The following is a 22,146-nucleotide window of genomic DNA, read 5'->3' as shown; positions in this document are numbered from 1 at the left end:
CAGCCACATGGTAAAACCCACTTCACCTCCGCATCATGAAGTGAAGAACCCAAAGCTTGGAGAACCCACATCTCCAATTGGATGCAATCTCAAACAAATGGCTTCAGGAAAGAGGATACCGAAGTCAAAGAGCTAGAACTTGTTCCTCTATGAACTCTCTGTGGCCTACACACCAAGAGAGACTAGGTGATGCCTGAATGAAGGGTTCTGACCTAGAAAATGAGTATATAGAAGAGAGAAAATGTTCAAGAAGCCCAAGCTTGCACAGACTTGGAGATCAGGAGGATGTAAAAGGAACTGGGGGCTGGGGGGTATAGCCTAGTGGTAGAGTGATTGTCTAGCATGTGCAAGGCAAGATACCAGGCCGACACTGCAAAAAATAAAAATATATATACACACACACGAAGAAGAAGAAGAAGAAGAAGAAGAAGAAGAAGAAGAAGAAGAAGAAGAAGAAGAAGAAGAAGAAGAAGAAAAAGAAAGAAAGAAAGAAAGAAAGAAAGAAAGAAAGAAAGAAAGAAAGAAAGAAAGAAAGAAAGAAAGAAAGAAAGAAAAGAAAGAAAAGAAAAGAAAAGAGCTGCCAGGGGGTTAGGAGACTGTTGGGGAGACAGCAATGTCGTAGAACCTGTGAGGAAGGTGAGAGGAGGAAAGAAGGAGTCAGGGACTGGGTCAAGACTGGCTGCTTATCTAGATGAGTTGAGAGCACACATTTGGGGACAAGGGCTGTCACTCTCAAAGGGACGGCAAGGGTATGGAAAACTCTGCTTCTGGGACACCCCCAGAGTGCCTTTGCTGGTGAATTTGGCAGAGGAAAGTGGGAGACCCCTTGGCGACCAGGGTCATCTTGGCCTCCCCGCTTCCTCCTGGCATCATATCAAACTTCCATCACTTCTCCATCTTAACTACAGCCCACCCCCGTGTCCCTCGCCCTGACTGCATTTGCTGTCTTTGCAGTGTCATTGCAAACCCTCCCACTGGTTCTCCTGCCTCAAGTTTCAATCTTCTCACTTTTCATCCTACAAACTGTTGTCAGCTTGATCTTCCTAGAATTCATATTTGATGATATTACACCACTTCCTAAAACCCTCCAGTGGTTCACAGTAATAGTGGCTATCACCCGCTTCTTTACCAAAACAGCTGAGGTTTCATCCAGTGCACTGTCAGTCATGTGCCTCTGGACCCAGCTCCAGTCCCTGGAATGGGTCTGGATTAAACCAGTCAGTCCCCTTGCTGATCATTGACAGGTAGAGTCATATGAACTTGAGGAGGGGAGGAAGGCTCCTGGATGTCATGAGCTGTCCATGGGTTGTGTGTGGGTCACTGGGCATCGAAGCCTAGTGATAGAAACATCTGGTGTCTGGAAATAACCAGTGGGCATTTTTTTCTGGGCAATTGCCCGAGACATTGTAAATTTCTATCTCACTCTGCCGTGGCTCACACAGCACCTGAGATGGGTGTGACCTGCCAAGATATCAGTCAACTTGCTGACTGCAGGACATCAGGAAGCAAGATTCCAACCTTGAAACCTTATTTCTGTCTTTGATGTACCTGCTAAAATAAACCACCAGAGCCATCTTTCCTTTGTTTAGTTTCAGCACCCACGTGGACTAAATATATCCAGAGCTCCGCCTTTTTTAAAATACAATTCTGACTATTTGTGTTTTGTGCTTCACTAATTATTTTAGACTTTAAGTTTCCAGGTGCTTACCCCTTCCTCTGCAGGAATCCCCCAATGAGACTCTGACCATCACCCTTGCACCCTCCCACCCCTGTTACCTGGAGTGTGGAATATTCTAGGAAAGGATTCTTTGATTTTAAAGAAAGGATTCTTAGTCTTTAAATGGAGATACAAAGAGGTTAAATAATTTTTTTTCTTCTTCTGGAGGTTGTTTGGTGAGATGCAGTGCTTGGGACCACTGCAGTCATTTTGTACTCATGAGAAGAAAGATAATTATGAAGATGGAAGAGGGAACAGAAAAAAAAATAAATGGGGTCTTTGATGACCCCTGAGCATATTATGTCCTCTGGGCTTCCAGTTATGTGAGAAAATACATTTCTGTATTGGTTAAGCCTGCAGAATTGACTTTTTCTGCTACTCGCCACTGAAAGCACCATTTAACATTGAATAAATTCCAAATTATTTGTCATGACATGAAAAGAGTTTTATTACCTGTCCCTGTTTACCTCTCCAGCCACAGTTCCACTGTTTAATCCTCTGCATTCTGACATGTCACACTCTTGCCATGCCACGAGGATCCCTCTTTCTTCACATTCTCTCTGATGAACCAGCTTCTCCTTCATGGCCCATCTTGCAAAATCTTTCTAACATTCCAGGATTATTCTGAAACCCCTTTCCTTCAATGCCTGTCTTTACTCACCTCTCCAGGGGTTAGCAGTCTTCTTTTCCTAGTGTCCCCCTTCCTCCTTCTCCCTTGGCCCCACTTTTTCTTGTGCTTTGCCTCCTTTTTATGACCAGTCTCTCCACATGCATAGGATATTACAGATTGCTCTAGTCCCTAATCTCTTCTCCAGCAGACCTGGATCCTTGTGCACACAGTGCATGCTTGTTCCGTTCTGCTTCTCCCAGGGGTCCTGACAGTGCCTGGCACATCAAGTCACTCAATAAATAAATGCTGAAGGAGATCGATGTGGAGAAGTTGGATGGAAACTGGGAGAAGTAGGAGCAGCAGGCAGGGAAATCAGAGGGAACAGGGTCGAAGAGCTGGTGTGCAGTGTGGTGTGCAACACACACACACACACACACTGGCGGGCATTTGGACTGCTCAGTTGAGGGAATGCATGAAAGGGTGACTGTCCAACAGTCCATGTGGTAACAAGTGGGTGAGCCTGGGCTTTCCTGGGAAGTCTCCTAAGAGAGGCTGAATGAACGGGAGTCTGTTTGTGAGGCTGGGGGTGTCTGTGAGGCTGCTGGCAGTGAGATCATGAGGATGGAGGAAGAAGCGATCCAGGAATGTACAGAGAAGTTTCTGGTCACTCACAGCTTTGGTCAGTCTAAGATCATCTCCCAAAGCTGTCTTTGCCGTCCACCAAATCCAAGTTTCTAACTCTTTAAAAATTATTTTCATTTCTACTCACCTTATCCAACATTTCCACATCCCTTTTCAGCTAACCTGAATTTAATGATGCAAACTGTCCTGATAATAAGCAGATCATCACCTATGATATATGTAACCCAGAGTTTTTTAAACTTTGTTTTGTACACTCACTCTTGAAACAAGCTGTGGGCTTGCAGATCCATGAATTCTGGAAGATTCCTGGATGTTTGGGGATTTGTGCAGTGATTGCAAAAGGTGTAATAATGGGGCTGAAGCTTAACCTCAGACTTATCTGAGAGGATTCTTTAAAAGATCTCTGCTTTTTGGTTTTGGTTTGGTTGTGTTCTGTGTCTGGCCTATGACTGCTCTGGGAAATGACTGCAGACCAGGAAATTCAGGTTTCATACCAGGAGAGGATCCTTTAGGCCCCTTACAGGGTGGGGAGATAGCTACTTCTTCAGAGGCTAGCTGTGGCTCCAGTGACCACATACCAGGACCAGGTCACTGGCCCCTGGGATCAGTACTGGACTGAGTTCAGGAAAAAACAAGAAATGAAGAGGGAAAGAACTACCAAGGGGCCTGGATGGCATAGGAAGCCTGGCTTCTCAGTGGAGCAGGAGACTCATCCTGGGCTGTGGTCACTTCACCAGAGAGAATCTGAAGAGTTTATAAGGCACTCACACAAAGCCCTAAATGAAGTAAAGAGGAAGGACCTGCTTCTGTGAACTTGGGTACTATCTGCTTGGGAAAGTGCAGGCTTTGGTTCATTGCATGTACTTGGAGACCCCTCTCCTCTTTGCCCTATGTTTGTTTTCTTTTTAAAACTTGTGATAAAATTTACCATTTTAACCACCTTGAAATGCAGAGTTCAGTGGCACTGAGTTCGTCAACATTGTGCAACCATCACCACCGTCCTTCCACAAGTTCTTTTCATCTTGCAAAACTGACACAATGTCCCCATTACTACCCACATTTCCTCCTCCCCAGGTCCTTGGCCACTATATTCTACTTTCTGCCTCTATGAATTAAACTATTCTAAGGACCTCCCGTAAGTGTAATATCCATATTTGTTCTTTGGGACTGGCTTTTTCATTGAGTATAATGTCCTCAAGGTTCATCCATATTATAGCATGTGTCAGGATTCCCTTTCTTTTTAAAACTGAATAATACCTACTGTGTGCATAAATCACATTTTGTTTATCTGTTCTCCCACTGATGGGTACTTGGACTGCTTTCCACAAGAGCGAATGCTGCTGCTATAACTGGATGAGCAAATGCTTCTTTGGGATGCTCTCAATGCTTTTGTGCATTTGCCCAGAAGTGCAGTTGATGGCTTGGATCAGTTTTTTTTTTTCTTTTTCTTTTTTATGGTACTAGGGATTTAATGCAGGAGTGCTCTGCCACTGAGCTGCTCTCCCAGTTCACTTTTTAATTTTTAATTTTGAAACAGGGTCTTGCTAAGTTCTGAGGCTGGCCTTGAACTTACCATCCTCCTGCCTCAGCTTCCTGACTAGCAGGGATGATAGGCATGCATCACTATGTCCAGTAGATCAATGTATTTTTAAAGAGATACATGTCTATTCAGACTGTTCTGGCACAATTACTGTCTGATCAGTTCTCTTCCCTGAAATTGCTCCTACTTGATACACACACCCTTTTGTCTTCTCCTCAACAACCTGCCTCCCAACACACACACACACACACACACACACACACACACACACACACTAGCATTACTTAAGAAAGAAGCTGATAATATTTTTAAAAATTAGATCAGGGCAGGGCAATTGATGTGAATCAGTAAGCCACTTCATAGCAATCTGGAATTTAAACTAATAAAGTTCCACAGTCCGACTGTTCTTTTGGAAGGAAAGATGCAAATCTCAGAACCTTATGATAAAAGCCCTTTGCAGGAGAATTAGGTCATGGGCAAGAGAAGGAAGCAATCACACAGGGAGAGGCTGAGGTAGGGGATAGTAAGAGGGACCCCCACACTCCCTGCTGTACCCATAGTGCTGTTGGGAAGTTGTGACTCTTGGATGTCATGAAGTACCCAGAACCTTATTGTAAAGGTCTCATTTTGCTCAAGCTGGTTCCCGCAAGCAAAGGTCCTAGTCACCACGCAGGTCCATGTAGGTGTGCTAATAAAGGGACGTGTTGTCATCAATTTAACACGGATTTTTTACTTAACATCTCATTCTGAGAATAGTATCTGTTATTTTCATGAGCATCAGAATTAGGCTAGTGGGTGTCACACTTCTGGCTACACCCAACAATAAGAAATTCATTTTGCATCACTTTCCAAAATATGTATGTACATTTTTTGTTTAAAATGTGCAGGGCTTACCATGTGCCAGGTTCTATGGTCTTTCATTTTAAACAAATTTGTTTTCAAAAACTCAGGTTATGAGGAGCCCGACCCAGCCCGCCACGGCCTCCCTCTGGTATCCTTCAAACGCCAGCAAGAGCAGAACTTCCAGGAGCAAAGTACCTTGGCAGCCGAGGCCCGTGAGACCCGGCGTCAGGAGCTGCTGGAGAAGATTTCAGAGGGGCAGGCTGCCAAGAAGCAGAAGCTGGAACAGAATTCGGGGTCCTGCGAGAGCCAGCAGGCCCTCGGGAGCCAGGTTGCTGAAGGGAACGAAACTGGAGATAGCCAGGCTTCGGGGGAGCAGGAGGAAGCAGTTTCCTCCTCTCTCCAGCCAGGGCTTTCTGATGGGGTAGACCCCCTGCCCAGATCTGCCCTGCTGGTCCAGCTGGCCACTGCCAGGCCTCGACCCATTAAGGCTAAGCCTCTGGACTGGCGCGTCCAGTCCAAAGACTGGCCCCATGCTGGCCGTCCTGCTCATGAGTTGCGCTACAGGATCTACAAAGACTTGTGGGAGAGAGGCTTCTTCCTAAGTGCTGCTGGCAAGTTCGGGGGTGACTTCCTCGTCTATCCTGGCGACCCACTCCATTTCCATGCCCACTACATTGCCCAGTGCTGGGCCCCTAATGACCCCATCCCTCCAGGATCTGGTCTCTGCCGGCGGATACTTGTTTGCTTACTGGGTTTGCACGTTCATGTAGAGTTGGGTGCTCAAACTCTACAGCCTCGGAGTCATCTCTCACAGTCATCCCCTTTTGTAAGTACAATGTTGTTAGCCCATACAGGTTTGTATTGTCTCTGACGGCCTTCTTTCTCTAATGGCAGAGCTGAGTCACTGTACAGAGACAGTCCAGGATACAAAGCTGAAAATAATGACTACTTAGCTCTTACTAAAAGGCTGCCAGCTCTCCCAAATAGCCAGATGGGCTAAAGATTTTATTTGTATTTCTGAGTGTTCACTTTCCAGCTCATTCTCAATTTCTTTCTGTCTGGGGATGTAGCTCAGTGGTGGAGCACCCCTGGGTTCAATCCCCAGCAGCAACAACAACAACAAAAAAAACCTAAGATAGTTATATGTATTTTATCTCAATTTTATGTATTAAAAAGAACACAGGAAAAAGGAGAGGAGCTCCAAGTACATACAAGTGAGCAAAGGCCTCTGGCTTTCCTCAACTCTAAGGCCCCAAATCCTTAGGAGACCTTAAGAGTTTTATTTTTCACTTATAGCTGAAACCTTTGTATTGCTCTCTGATGAATGAACAGCCCAGGACACATCCCCTCCTACTGAGCAGCCAGGGTTCTCTCATTCTACCAAGTTATCTTGTCCCATCTCTTCATTTTCCAGCAGAGGTTTGTTCCCATCCTTCAAAAGGAGGGAACACACAGGTGAAAAGCAGCCCTAGTCATCCGGCCCTAGTCATTCCCCTTCCCACTATAGAGTGGGCACCTACAAATTGCTATGTGAACTAAAGGACAGAAGGGACACAGATGAGAGGAGAAGTTCCTTACAGAAGAGTTGGCTGTCACTCACAGATGCACACAGGGACTAACAATGAAGTGCTGCTTGCAATGGCATTCCTTATTTACATTTTAGTTCCCACCATTCTAGGAACCCTTTCCTTAGGTCTTCTTATGCTTCTCTTGCCTTTGTTCCTTTTCAGCTGGGACTATGCTTAAGCAAATGCCTGCCTCAAGAAACTAACAAACATGGAAACACAAGATAAAGAAAAACTTCTGCTGAGCAGATTGACAAGGTAGGAAATGGCCGGGTTTTGTTTTGTTTTGTTGGTACTGGGGATTGAACCTAGGGGAACTCTACCACTGAGCTGCATCCCCAGCCTTAGAGACAGGATCTCACTGAGTTGCTTAGTGTCTCATCATTGCGGAAGCTGGCTTTGAACTCATGATCCTCCTGCTCAGACTCCTAAGCCTCTAGGATTACAGGCATGTGCTGCTGCGCTCAGCTGTTTCTTTCTTAATGAAACTCTAACTAGAATTTTTTAAAATAAGGAACATGTCTCCTTGCTGTGTTCAACTGGTATAGAAATATGGTGCGATATTGAAATAAATCCCAGTCCAGACTCACTTCAAATCCAGACTAAAGTATCTAAAAATGTCCCTGCTCCTTAAAACAGCTTAGGTTTCATTCATAAATGCTAAAGGCTTTCAGTTTCCCTGCTTAACAGAAAATACAAGGGAAGGTACTCTTGTCTACATTCCTTAGAAACAAAGGAAAATTTTGGAAATGATATTCTGTTTTGGAAGGAGGGTAGCTGGATTGAAGAAGTCTTGGAAGGAAGCCTATGTCAGAGAATGAGGACCCATTCTTATTTTGATCACGTGATATCCTTTGTAAGCTCTTCACCAAATGTGAATGCACTATGCCTGCATGGTCCTAGATTGGAAATCTCTCATGACAAGATATCAGGAAGGAGAGGATATACTAGGAGAGGGATGCTCATCTCAGTGCACACTGAATTTCAAAGAATTCATTTCTGAGAATAAAGAGCGAATTCAATGAAAGGAACTGACTGAACATACTTAAATCATATGCCATGTTTATTAGTTGTAAACCCAAATCAGTTTTCCAAAAAGAGTAATATTTCATTTTTACTGTTTTTATATCCTTTCAAATACTGCAAAATTAACTTCATACAATGAAGTGCCCAATGTTTCTCGATTTTGAAAACAATAGGAAAAATTATGTCATTCCAGTCAGAAAACTTTTTTTCCTAGGATTCCTTGTTTCTTCTGATTTCCTTTAAAATAGTTATACTTAAGGGCTGTTTCAAAGATTAATTCTTTCTCATTTCACAAGTTCAGCTCAAAAAATACAAGTATCCTGGAAACAATACCAAACAGAATGAGTGTATGGAACACAGTGGTCTTTTCCCGACAAAGACAAGAGAATTCTAGCCTCTACAAATGGTTAAATAGGGAAAAAATGCTATGATAATTATTTTGATTAGTAAATAAAACAAGTTTTGAAATCCAAATAATTCTCTTGCCAACATTTGAAAAACAGACCTACCTGCACAGAGCCAATGGATTCCCAACTATCAGCGTCTCTGAACACATTTGGGGGGTGGGGGTGATGCTAAGTCACAACAGTTCACTGTCCTTCTCTCTGTTTATCTTTACTTGCTTGAACCACTTTGAGGGTGCAACTCTGATAAGATCATACTAGTGAAAGTGGTGCCATTTGGTACTGGTTTACTTGGTTTTATCTTTTTTTTTCCCCCTGGTATTTTACTAGAGATGGAACCCAGGGGCACTCTCCACTAATCTACATCTGAGCCCTTTTTATTTTGTATTTTCGGTTTCTTGCTAAGTTGCTGAGGCTGGCCTCACTTGCAATCCTCTTGCCTCAGCCAAGCTATGATTACAGACAGGCCACAACACACCCTGCACCATTATTAATAAAACAATTTAGATTACCTTATGTGTTGTTTATTTTTGATCAAACAGCAGGGTATGGTGGAAAGAATGATTTCTGAATAGGCTTGACTCTGAAATGTAGCTCTGTAACTTAGACCAATCTCTGGGACTCTAATTCCTCCTTTACAGCAGGGGCTATACAGACTATTCTACTGGGTTCTGGTGAAAAAAAATTAGAAAGGGGAAATGGAATTGTTTTATACCTTAGAATTATATAGTTTGGCATTGTTATTTGATTATTCTATTGTTATTGATTATTCTATTGTTATTCTAAATGTGCCCATAAATTCTAACTTATAGAGTAATTAAAATAAATATGGAATGTGTTTATTCAGCACAACCTCACAAACTAATGTACAGTTGAAGATCCCCCATTAGATACCAAAGTCCATGAATGCTCAAGTCCCTTTAATAAAATAACCTCTGTACCTCCTCCCAGATACTTCAAATCACCTCTAAATTACTTATAGTACCTGGTACAATATAAATACTATGTAATTGTTAAGCTGTATTATTTAGGAAATAATAATAAGAAAAAAATGCCTGTACATGTTCTGTACAGATATGATTTTTTGAAATATTAAAATATTTAAATATTTTCCAATATTTCAGTTGGTTGAATCCACAAACATGGAGCATTTTCAGACAGGGGACGCATTTGTAGGTTCTAAAGGGAGAAGCAAGATTCTCCACTCTGGAAAGCTATTTTGAAGGTTCCCAGTGGCTATGTGGCATCCCTTACAACATCCTGGATGACCCAGAGTCATCATCACTCTCAGTCTCTTGCAGGAAGGGGCATGCCTGCATTATCATTATCTCATACCAATAAAATAAATAGGAAGAGTTTCTTGATTCAGGGCCTAAAATGTGTGTTTTATAAAAAGTAAAGATGTTTATTAAATTGCCCTGATTGATAATTTGTCTATTACTCATCAGCATCATTGATCCACTACGAAAAAACAAATACTTTCCAAGTGATGTGTATCAATTAGGAAAGCACATGAAACACTGTGTAATGCCCCTCATCCATAAGCACTAGTGATCCTTCATCGAAGTCCCAAATCTATATGTCTGTTCCTTTGTATTCAGAATTCCCCCAGTCTTTCATTTCAAATTAAATTAGGGATTAATTAAACATGTGAAGACAAGAAACCTCAGTCATCTCTACTTGGTTATTTCATGCAAGTGTACCTACTAGTCTATGCTGATTTCCACACTGTAGAATTGATTAATTTGTTCTATAATTTCTTCTTTAATGTTTTCTTGACTGGTGCCCTTCACATGGATGTAGTGGCAATCATAGCTGGCAAAATGGCAGGAAATTGCTTGTGCAGAGTGAACAATTGATAATGGAGAAAAGCGTCCCATTAATGCCAACAACCAAGCAAGGTGTTCTCCCTTCAGAGTGTCAACTTTTACAATCAAGATTTGACTTCTTTTTGGAGGGATACCAAGGATTGAACTCAGGAACACTCGAACATGGAGCCACATACCCAGCTCTATTTTGTATTTTATTTAGAGACAGGGTCTCACTGAGTTGCTTAGTGCCTCACCATTGCTGAGGCTGCCTTTGAACTTGTGATCCTCCTGCCTCAGCCTCCTAGGCACTGGGATTACAGGCATGCAATCCTGTGCCCAACCAGGATTTGATTTATAAACTGCCAGGCCCCTCCATGGCATCCCAAATCTGTCCCTTTGTAGGTCATCCTCTCCCTCCAGCTCCCCAGATAAATGTTAATTAAGAAATTACAAAAAAAAGTTAACTAGCTGTGATATTTACTTTTTTAAGGTATATATAGGACAGGGGGCATAATCACTTAAGTAACAGATCTTCACAGTTTTAAGCATTTAAGTTTTTCCAATGAGTGTATATTTTAAAGTCTAAAAGAAATGTACAATCCTGTGGTTCGTCACCTTCTTAGTCATAAAGGTTGGTTACCCTGTTAAATTTGGGAAAGGTTATTATTGCAATGGCAATAGATATGAAAACTGAAATTACCTTCAAAAGAAAAATACCACACCTGTCAATAAAGAGGGACATTTAAAGGTCAATACATTGACATTATTACCCAGCTTGTTTCCTGCTGAGGATAAGGCTGAGGTGACTTAGTTCTCCCTGTTCCAGAATAAGGTCTAAACAAATGTAAGCTGAAAAATAATACCTAAAACCCACCTTCTTTATCATAAGTTAGTTATCTTAAGGTGATCACACCTGTCAGAAGGACTTTCTATTTGCCCCAAATTTAAACTCCATTTCCTGCACAGGCTCCAGTGCCAGGCAGAGCCATATGAAGGTTCAAATAAAAAGAAAAAATGTGCACTTATGATCCATGTTGTTATGAAATAATTGTAAATAATCTTCCATAACATTATAGTCATTGAGAATGTGGAAAAATAGCAAAGTTAACGTGCTATTTTAATATTTCAGCAACTGTTTATGCCTCAGAAAGCAGAAGCTGTGCACTGCAAGGTGACCTACTGCTCTGAAGCAATTCCACAAATGACCAAGATTCATGACTAACAGGTTTAGGATCCTGAGGGCACCCGGCTTCGCACTGAGTAGAGTAAAAAAAAAGCACAACGAAGGCAAATATACTTTCTGGCAAGTAAACTGGAAAAAACAATCCAGTTTAGTGAAAAGTCATAAATCTTTACATGTTACTATACCTATGATTTTCTGTTTTGAACCCACTCATCTTTAAAAACTAGATGCATACTTTCCAGAATCCTTGAGTTTAATTCCGACCAGATCCATGGATGAGCAAAGGGTGATAGAAAACGGTGTCTCCCTTCTCCATCACAAGGTACACTCGGCCATGGTCTTGATCATAGTCCTAAATCACATGGTACATGGCATTAACTCCACCCTGGAACACATAAGACAGGCAGAGTCTACACTGGAGGAAGCATCAAAATGAACACTTTATCATTCAGCAGAGAAAGCAAGGTTCTCTGACTTCTTGAAAGAAAGAGACTTACCTAAATTAAAATAAAATACATAAGTCTGTCATATATCTGTTTGTTTTTTTTTAATTTCCTGTGCAATGGCTACAGTAGTGTACACCTGTGATCCCAGCTGCTTGGGAGGCAGAGGCTGAGACTTCAAGAGTTCTGGAAAACCTAAGCAAACACAGTCAGACCCTGTCTCAATTTAAGATTTTTACAAGCGCTAAGGTTATAGCTTAGTGGTGGAGAGCTTGCCTCGCAAGTATAGGGCCCTGGGTTTGAACCCAGCATCATAAAAAAATAAAATCTCATGTTCATATTAAAATCATTGATATTTTTGACCAAATGAAAAATTTTGAATGTTGCCTACTCTTCATCATTGAATTGTAAACAATCTAGAGCAGCTTTACCTATTGTGGCAAATGTATGCAAACACCTTTCTCATAGTCATTTCCAGCCTGAATCTATAACATCATGTCCCCAGCCTGACATTCTCCTCACCTAGGATTTTTTTCACATCATTCTTATATTACTCAGGGTGTCTTAGAGAGGTTTATTACTCTCCCAAAACAGAGTGGAGAACATGCTCATTTTTTCTGTGTTCAAAGGACTATGTCATATTCAGAATAAAAGAGAATAGTAAGTTCAACATTTGTTTGTTGATAACTATTTCCAAAGGTAGTCATAACTCTAAAAAACGGGTTATGTCCTTATTAAAGAAACTCAAGTGAGAAGTGACTACAGTTGATGACCCTTTATGCATCTGGGCAGAAGTGTCCCATTCTTAATCCTAAGAGTATCTTTTGGGGGAATGATCATTGTCCTACTGCCCAACATTGTGGCTTTGACCTAGTGCCCTTCCTTCCTGGACCAGGTGCCTATGTGACCCCAGCTAAGCTAAGCAGATCTTCCACTGCCACTGCTGTGAATCTCAGCAGCATCTCAGAGAACAATCTACTCCCAAGCCCTGGAACTACACTCTCCCATGCATCCTGCCCCTCACTGTGAGCAGAAAACTTCCCAGATGGAAAAAGAAAAGGCCAAATTCTTCCACACAGACCTTACAGAGCCCTAAGCCAATTCTGATGACTTCTGTAACTCCAATCACCACCTGTGAGTCCCAGGTATGCTTTCCTGCTTCTATGTAGGGAGCCAAGAGGTCAATTTCCTCTTGGATACTAGTGCCAGCTCCTCTGTTCTCACCTCTTACCCTAGACCTCTTTGGGATATTTGAACAGCCTGTTACCAAAAAGTTTACTCCCCTCTGAGTTATGAGCAGGCTTTCAAAACCTTTAAGACATTAAAACATGGCCTTATTTTGAGTCCCTCTCCTCAGCTTACCTATGGAGAAAGATTTAATCTCTTTGTCACAGAGAGAGGAGGAATAGCCCTAGGAATGGTCACACAAAAGAACAGACTTGCTCAACAGTCAGAAGCTTATCTCAGTAAGGAGCTTAATATAGTAGCTTTTTTCTAAAAAAAAAAAAAAATAGAAAATAAAGTATCATAATTTTCTACATCCAAACCTGTCCAATTACCAACTAGGAAAAAAATGGTTAATACCCTTCTGCATGAGATTTCTGCTCAGAAGGGCAGTTTTCCTCAGCTCCTTCCAGATCTCAGCCAGGGCAGACTCAGTAGGAGACCAGATTAATATCCTAGGAAAAAAGTGTCTTTTACCTGAACTCACACTAGCCTGAACCAAAAAATAAATTGTATGGTACTTTACTAGTTACTGGCCACTTATTTTTTTCTAGGACTCTTTGTTTTTTTTCCCTTAAATTCCGTATTTTTTGAATTCATGATTTTCATCCTACACACCCAGGTTAGTGTTTTTCTGCTCAGTCCTATTTTTTATTCAACTACAGAGTTTTTAAACATCTATAACATTGCAATGGAGATTCACCTGTGAAAAGCTACAAAGCCTTTACTTTTGTGTGTGCATGCTGTGTATTGTGTTGTCTATGTATACATGCATCCATATATCATATACATGATAGCAAAATTGGCATATAACGAGTGCTCATAAATTTAAAAAAATAGATCCAATTACCTTTAATTCACATGATTTAAGAAGGCTCAATTTAAAGTAAAGATGTCTTTAAAATTACTTAACTCACAAGTCTCTCTAGGTGGTCAAAAAAACACTAATAAAATACTGATGTCTACAAAAAGTCTAATATTCATAATTTCTAGACTTTTCTTCAAAAGGGAGAGATAGCTAATATTGTTCAAAACACTGTCAGATACCGTGGTTTTCACAGTAAAAATAAATAAATTAGATTTGACTTGGGATTACTCATAAATGTGCTTGTCAGACATATGGTTAACTTTCCAAGTTAAAATTTTAACTGTTAAATACAATATCAAGTACCCTTAACTCCTTGAATTCCATTGGGTAACATTGTTGGTGTTTTCATAAATTGGTAAATTAAAAAAAAAAGATTTTAAAATTGCTTTGTCATCCTCAAAAATAAGGTTACTAAGATTTTAAAGTCCCAACAGGTATAATTCGATATACTTAAACATTGTTTATGTTTTTATAAAATGATAAAACAGATGTGATTCTGTATACAAAGGGACCCAAGAGTTTCAACTGTGTTTTGATTAGTGACTGTGTTGTGACCATGACTTATACATATAGTTGAATGTAATTTTATATAATAGTTTAATTTTTGATTAGAGTACTATAAACAACATAAAGTATTTCTTCTCATTAAAATGGAGTAATTTGCCTAAATTCAGAAATTTACAAGGATCGTTTCAGAATGTGAACAGAAAAAGGTGTTAACAGATGGGAAAGGGAAATTAGGAGTTACAGGTATAAAAACTATATTTAGTCGAAGAAAAAGAAGTGTTTCTGGGTAAGAAAATCTTTGTGTGATAAAATAAAGGCTGAGGCAGGAAAATCATAAATTCAAGGCCAGCCTCAATTTTCTTAAAACAAAGAATAAAAAGGGTTGAGAGTGTAGTTCAGTGATAAAGGGCTCCAAAGTTCAATCCTTAGTATGACAAAAAGATTAAATCAAAACTAATTTAAATGTAAAAGAAAATTCATACTTCCAGTGATCAGAAACAAATGAAAAAAATTCAATGGATTTACAAATAACAGCCTCACAATTTCTCCTCTGATGATATTCAGTCTTAGAAGGGCTCTTTCTCTTTAACACAGAATTCCTGTCTTCCTTATAAAAAGATAATTAGCACACTCCATAGCAGTGTTTCTTAGTCTTGGTGCTATTGGCATCTTGGGTGAGATCATTCTTTGGAGAGAGGGCATTATAGGATTTGGACCCCATTACCACATCCTTGGCCTTTAGTTACTAGAAGCCTCTAGCACACCAACCCTGCTGTTGCCACCACCAAGAAAGTCTTGAGACATTGCCAATATCCACTGAGGGAAAAAATCACCTCCAGCTGAGACGCACCATGTGTAGAAAGGGGTTAAATCCAGGACAACCAGCAGATCTTGGGGAAGACCTGATGGCTGGCTATGAAGGAGAAACCAAAACAAGAGCAGTCTCTAACCTCTGGGAGAGTGCAGTATCTGAAGAGCTCCTTATTTCTTGGAAATTGTGGACCTTCAAGATAATTTTCTCACTTGGAATGTATTCTGATTTTGCAATGGACACATCTCTCATGACCATTAGTCCTGCTGTTTTCAACTCCTCTCTGCAGATCTTTTTTTTCGAATTCAACCCTAGAAAATTAAATTCACAAACAATATTATTACTGATACACATACACACACATATACATAGGAAAAGAAGAAACTCTTTCAAAGCCTGTAACTAGTTCATGACACCAAAGCTTCTCACTTTTCTATTGGCAAACGGGCAGGACCCAAAGAAGCATCTTGGTTTTTCAGAAGCAGGGCATGTGGATCACCATAACAGGGCGACCTCCACACAGGATGGACAAGTTGAGGAAAGGAAGGATGGAGAGAGCACTTCAGACTAGGGAAGACAGAGTGAGAGCAGGTGGGCTGGACCAGAGCACACCCAACGCCTCACCCAAGGAGAGCTCAGGTTGCCTCCCAGGACAGTCATGGACTCACTGAAGGTAACTCAGGTAGGGGTAGATGTAAGCAACAGGAAGAAACAACTTCATCAGGAACCCAAGCATGGGAACGCTGTTGGAGGGTGGTGATGGGAACACCAGCGTGTGCACATGCCCAAACTGTACGTGCCAACTATGTGCAGGGTCCTGCACATCAGTTACACCTCAATGAAACTGGGAGGGTAAACAAAACACACATGTTTCTCCATAGGCCCAGAAGGCAACTGGTAAAGTGCTCTCTTATGATCACACTTATTCAGGGGTCACCATGCTCTGGACACCTAAGTGGTTTGTCAGAAGGACAACACACAACGGTCCCACTACCAGCCAGATCCAAGCAAGTGGGGGGGAGTCTGGCTGGAGGGGGCCCTTAGGTCACTTGCCTTGAGTCTTCAGACATAGGGCAAAGAGAGGACCCAAGAGGGGCCAGAAATGAGGGGGAGCATTGACAAGAGTACTTAATGACTGGTGAGGATCCTTGGCTCTTCTGATGAAGGTGTAGGAGTGCCGGGCTTAAGCCTGGAAATGTGAATCCATGGGGTAAGTTGGTTATTAGGTATTTTGAGTTTGGCTGCTGAGGGTGTGCACATAATCACCTGAGCAGGGCCCTTCCATTTTGGTTTTAGAGGGGGCTTTTCCCCCAGTGGGCAATAGTAAACAAGTTGACCAGGTGTTAAGGAGGTAGGGTTTTGAAAGAGACTGGGGTCAGGAAGGAGCCAGTCTTGATAGCGCCAGAGTTCAGAGCGTAGATGGAAGAGGAGGGGCAGGGCATAGGTTTTGGAGATGGGTAGGGGTTCTGTAGGCAGTCCAGGAGCAACGAGGGGATGGCCATACATGACTTTGAAAGGTGAGAGATTAGAAGGCTTTTTTGGCAGGGCCCTAATGTGCAATAAAGCCAAGGGGAGCACCTTTACCCAGTCCAGGCTTAATTCCATGGTGAGCTTGGTGAGGGTCTCTTTAAGGGACCGATTGGTCCTTTCAACCTTTCCAGAAGCCTGGGGGTGGTAAGGGCAATGGAAATGCCAAGGGAGTGATAGCATATGAGCTAGTCCCTGAGATACCTGCGAGGTGAATTCTGAGCCATTGTCTGATTGGATAGAAATGGGCATCCCAAAACGGGGGATTATGTGAGTCAACTACCGTGGAGGCCTGCTTGTTAGAAGTGGGAAAGGCTTGTTTTTTACTCAGGGCATGCTGGTGAAATCAATCTGCCAGTCTGCAACTGGGGTATGACTGCGGGCCTGATGAGAAGGGAAAGGTTTAGGTTTTAATGGAGTATTGGTATTGGTTCTCTGGCAGATCTGACAAGTGGAAGTGATCTGTTGTAGGAGGGTCTTATCACATGGGGAAAGGGTGAAAAAGGAGTGAAGGAAAGTTAATGAGACTCTGTGGACTAGAATGGAATAGAGAGTGAAGAAACTGGAAGAGTTGTTGGGGATCTTTGGACCGATCCCTGGTGGTAACGAAGAGTAGCAGAGAGGAGGTAAAGCTCTGAAGGGCGGCTGATAGAGCCGCTTGATCGGCCTTGGAATTCCCCATAGTAGTAAGGGAGGAATCGGTTTAGTGGACCTTGCAATGGATTATTCCCAGTTGGGAAGGCAGCCTGAAGGCTCATAGTAGGCCAGAAATAAGTGTGGAATTAATGACTGCCGTCCCTCTGGTAGTAGCCCCCTTTCTTTCCGAATGGCTGCGTGGGGGATCAGGATATGGAAGACATATTTGGAATCTGTATATAGGGAGAAGGTTTTTCCCTCCGCTAGCTCGCATGCCCTTGTGGCAGCTGTGAGTTTAGCTTGTTGGTTGGTGGTATTGGGTGGGAGAGGTTTTGCCTCTATGATGGATGAGAGGGAAACGACAGCCTACCCCACCACTTTAACCCCTTTGTGTATAAAGGAGCTACCATCTGAGAAGCAGACGAGGTCTGAAGAGGGCAGGGTCCCTCAGAAATGGTGGTAGGGCAGGGTAAAATCGTCTCTAATACCTCCAGGTATTTGTGGATGGGATCTTGTGAGGGAGAAGATGGGAGGAGGGAGTGAGTGAGGAGCCAAAGGTAAGCTGGTGTGCTTCTTTCTGGAGCTCATGGGCTGCTGCTAGGGCTCTGAGGCATGGGGGTCAAGCTGTTTGGATAGGTAGGCCACTAGTGCAAATGTGGGGCCATATTCCTGACCCAGAACGCCCAGACTTTGTCCCTGTTTTTCATGTACATAGAGGGTGAAGGGTTGGGAGAGGTTGGGGAGATGCAGGGCAGGTGCCCAGAGGAGGGTCTTTTTGTAAAGGGCTTCCCTACCGCTGAGGGTAGGGGTTATCTTGGGGGCCCTTGGCTAGATTATATAGTGGCCTGGCGAGGAGGGAGAAATTCAAAAGTAATCCAGGCCCTGAAGTACCCAGCCAAACCCAAGAAGGAGAGTCATCTTTGGTCTTTGGTGTAGATATAGACACAATAAGCTGTTTTCTGTCTACTGAAATGGCCTTTTTCCCTTGAGAGATAGAGAACCCTAGATACATGCTATTTGAGCCTTTTGTGGAGAGGCTCAATATCCCTTTAAGGCGAAGAAATTAAGTAGGAGAACTGCGTCATCTGTTGAGTGCCCTTTGGATGGGCTAGAAGAATTTGTAGAGGTTTGCAAGGGGTGCAGAGAGCAGGATTGGATTGGAGCAAGAAGAAAGCCTGGAAGAGATCCCTTAGAATGGAGGTATCCAGGGACCCAAAAAGGGGCCATCTGCTTTGGTTGTCTAAGGGATAAGTGGGCCAGGCCTGGGTGCTATATTTGATCCAAGAGGCATTGTAGGGGAGAGTTGACCGGCAGAGAGGACACATTACCCATGTAAGGAGGAGGGAAGAGGACACAGAGAAGGAGAAAACTGATTTATTGGCAAAAGGGGCATCCCCACTAGAGCCAAAAAATCAGGAGTGCCTAAGTGGCAGGTTCTAGCTGCAGAGATTGGTCATCACCAATTCCTGACAGTCGAAGCTCTCATCCTGGATGGAACCAGAGCCATGGGAGACCTTGGCCAAGGCTTTTTGGGACCCCTCCTGGAGAGGCCGGATACTCCCAGGGCCGGAAAGAGGGGAGAGGAAGGGGTGGGTAAGTGTCTCTCTAGAGGCCGAGTCTTAAAGGTGAGAAGACTAGGACTTTTGAATCTGCCCAAGGAAGGAGTCCCTGAGGGCTGTGGTGGGGTGCTTTCCTCCCCGCAGGTGGGCAAAGAGATTTGCCGGATGATAATATTGCAAAGAGGGTGGATTCAGGGCACTGGGGGTGAAAAGATTGGAGGTCGGAGGCCAAGGTTTGTCCAAAGAGATGTGGACTATCTTGAAATCCCTGAGGAAGGACAGTCCAGGTTAAAGGCAAAAAGATATCCTTTAAATCTATGACCAAGAAGTGGGTGGCAGTGTGGGGGATCTGAGACAGCAGGGTGTATGGGTTGGGAACCAAAGGATGTATGGGCCTAACGGAGGTGTTGATGAGTCGTAGGTAGGACCCGTTGGGCTTCTTTACTGCTAGTATGGGAGTATTGTAAGGGGAATGAGCAGGACAAAGGTACCCCTTGCTAAGAAGGTCCTGAATAATAGGTTGTAGGTCCAGAAGAGCTTTGGTGGACAGGGGGTATTGAGCCTGTTGGGAAGATGTTAGGATCTTTGAGATGAATATTAACTGGTGGGCAGGATGGTGGAGGAGGTGTGGGTATCCCTTACAATCGGGTCAACCAGGTTAGTATAGTATTTCATGTCAGCCTCACAAGAATGGCCAATCTTCTGCCAAAAGGGCCAGAAAAGATGAACAGGCCAATTCTGGGGCCTGACTGATGCCAGGAGCCCAGATGTTGATTGTTGTATTGAATTTAGAGAGAATATCTCAGCCAAGCAAAGGAACTGCACATTGGGGCATAACTAGGAACGTCTGAGAGAATGGGAAGTTGTCTATGGAACACAGTAATAGGGGAGTCTTTCTTGGATAGATGGTCTTTCCTCCTACCCTGACAATAGGAGAGGTAGACGGCACTGTTTGCCCCCAGAATTCTGTCAGGACTGAGAAGGTAGCTCTGGTGTCACGGAGAAAGTCAACCTTGCGTCCATCCACCTGAATCCACACCCTGAGTTCCTGTCTATTGATCATTACAGCCAGGGACAAGGACCCAAGCCTCCATCAATTGATTGCCATGCCCAGAAGGTCAGAGGGTTCCCTGGCCATAGGCCTCCTACGGGATCTAGGACAGTCAGAGCCCCAATGACCTTGTTGTTGACATTTAGGGCATGGGGTACATGGAGTGCATGGTGCAGGGCATGCCCTGGCCCAATGTCCCTCCTTGCCATACTTGAAGCAGGCACCCGGGGGGGGTTTTGGTGATGGGTGGCGACCCAAGGAAGCACCCTGCAGGGCCTGGGCGAGATAAAAACCTTAAAGGCTACCACCAAGAGCTCAGTCTGGGGGGTGGCAGGGCCTTATTCGAGCTTTTCTAGTTTGGCCCAGATGTCAGGGTAGCTCTGCAAGAGGAAATATGTCATAAGGAATGACAGCCATCTGGGGTTTCGGGATCTAGGTTACTGCTGAAGGGCTTTCTAAGACGATCCAGAAATTCTGATGGGGTCTCTTGCAATTTTTGGAAATTGATGGCTTTACATGCTGCTTTTTTGAGCCCAGCAATAATACATGTGGAGAATTGGTCCCTACTCTGTATGCCAGCTTGTGTATAATCCCAGTCGGGAGTTTGATCTGGGGCAGCAAGTGGCCCCAGAGGGTGATTGGGATTAACTCGGTGAGTTTCATCCACATGGGCTCTGGCAAGTTCCCAGACTCTGGTATGTTCCTCAAGAAAGAGAGTATTAGCCAATAACATGTAAGTGAGGCTATAAGCCTGGAGGACCCATTGAAACTCTCTTCTATGGTGAATGAGCCCAAACTTCGCTCAAGTTGCATGAGGTCATTCATAGAGAATGGGACATGTACCCGGATAATGCCCTCAGGTCCAGCAACCTCCCTAAAAGGGGCCATGATTTGTGGGACTAGGGGAAGGACCTAGTCTGGGGGGAACTAAAGGTGTTGGCTGAGTCAAGGGGAGCACCTGAGGGGCTGGACAGAGCTGACGGAGGAGGTCGGTAATGAGGGGGTTCATCTCCCGGATAGGTCAGGGTGAGAACAAAGAAGAGAAAAAGCCTCAACATAGGGGAACTCCTTCCACTTTTTCAAGTGCTCCCAGGAGTTAAACAGATCTCTGAGAACTGCAGGATCTAGGGATCCTCCTGGGGGCCATTGACTTTGATTGTCTAATTGATAGTAAGGCCAATCTTGTGTGCAGAATTTAATAAGGTGGAGTCTGCAGGGAGGGAAGAAGAGGCCCCCATAGGTCAGGAGAGGGACAAGGGTGGTTGAGAGAGAGAGAGAGAGAGAGAGAGAGGAGTGCCTGTTCTTCTACCACTCAGTACCTCCTGCTCATGAACCAGGCTCCAGAGAGTCCACTGTGACCATGAAGGTCGTGGTGGGGTGCGTTCTCTCCTCCAGATTGGGCGTCAGAGGTTTGCCAGACGATCACGGTCAAAGCCCCTGTGTAGCCCATCTGAAGTTGGATACCCGATAGGGCAACTCACCTACTGAAGATCTGGTGTTGTAAACAGTGCTCAAAAGAGTGGACCAGGACGGCAAGCCTTGAGAGAGGGGGCCCTCGAGCAGCGCGGCATTCCCCCTTCCGGGTTTCGGCACCAATGAAACAATGAAGGTTTTTCATCAGAGCAAATGCCCATTTATTGAGGAACAGCTCTGCATATTTATAGAGCCCAGTGTGGTTTGACAGTTGGCATGGGGTGCTTTCTGATTGGTGGGTAGGATCAGGTGAGCCAGCAGGGCTAGTCTGATTGGTGGGTAGGATCAGGTGAGCCAGCAGGGCTAGTCTGATTGGTGGGTAAGGATCAGGTGAGCCAGCAGGGCTCACCATTGAATGGCAGGATCATGTGAGCCAGCAGGGCTCACCATTGGAAGGCTCTTCTTGGGGGATGGGGAAGTTAGTCTTTGGAGCCGGGGCGACTCCCAACAATTACCTTTGCTCCAAGAACCTGGATGACCTTGACCTGCAGATTCAGGAACAGTTTCTCTATCCTAAATCAGCCCTCAGGCTTAGTAGAATAATTCTGACAGGAGGGAGGAAAAAATGTCCAACTCAGAAGTCCTGGCCTCCTATCTGCAATCCACCACCAAAATGAAAATACTGCTTGGCTTAACACACCAGTGAGGAAATATTTTCATGATTATATTGTAATAATACAGGCCGAGTATCTTTTATCTGAAATAC

The 22,146-nt window shown here is 43.6% G+C and overlaps 1 protein-coding gene across 1 annotated transcript; it reads left to right on the top strand.

Moving 5' to 3' along the window:
- Positions 1-2,942: 2,942 nt before the first annotated feature.
- LOC107140259 (tRNA-splicing endonuclease subunit Sen34-like) lies at positions 2,943-12,929 on the top strand. Its single transcript, XM_048809780.1, has 4 exons — positions 2,943-3,006; positions 5,460-6,178; positions 7,083-7,175; positions 11,288-12,929. Exons 1-3 carry the CDS (start codon positions 2,943-2,945, stop codon positions 7,143-7,145), a joined length of 846 nt encoding a protein of 281 aa, XP_048665737.1. The 3' UTR covers positions 7,146-7,175; positions 11,288-12,929.
- The last annotated feature ends 9,217 nt before the right edge of the window (positions 12,930-22,146 follow it).

Source organism: Marmota marmota, unplaced genomic scaffold (genome assembly GCF_001458135.2).
Source record: "Marmota marmota marmota unplaced genomic scaffold, marMar, whole genome shotgun sequence".
Lineage (NCBI taxonomy): Eukaryota > Metazoa > Chordata > Mammalia > Rodentia > Sciuridae > Marmota > Marmota marmota.
Note: the sequence above shows the minus strand (reverse complement) of the source record. Positions and strands in the feature narration are given on the sequence as shown.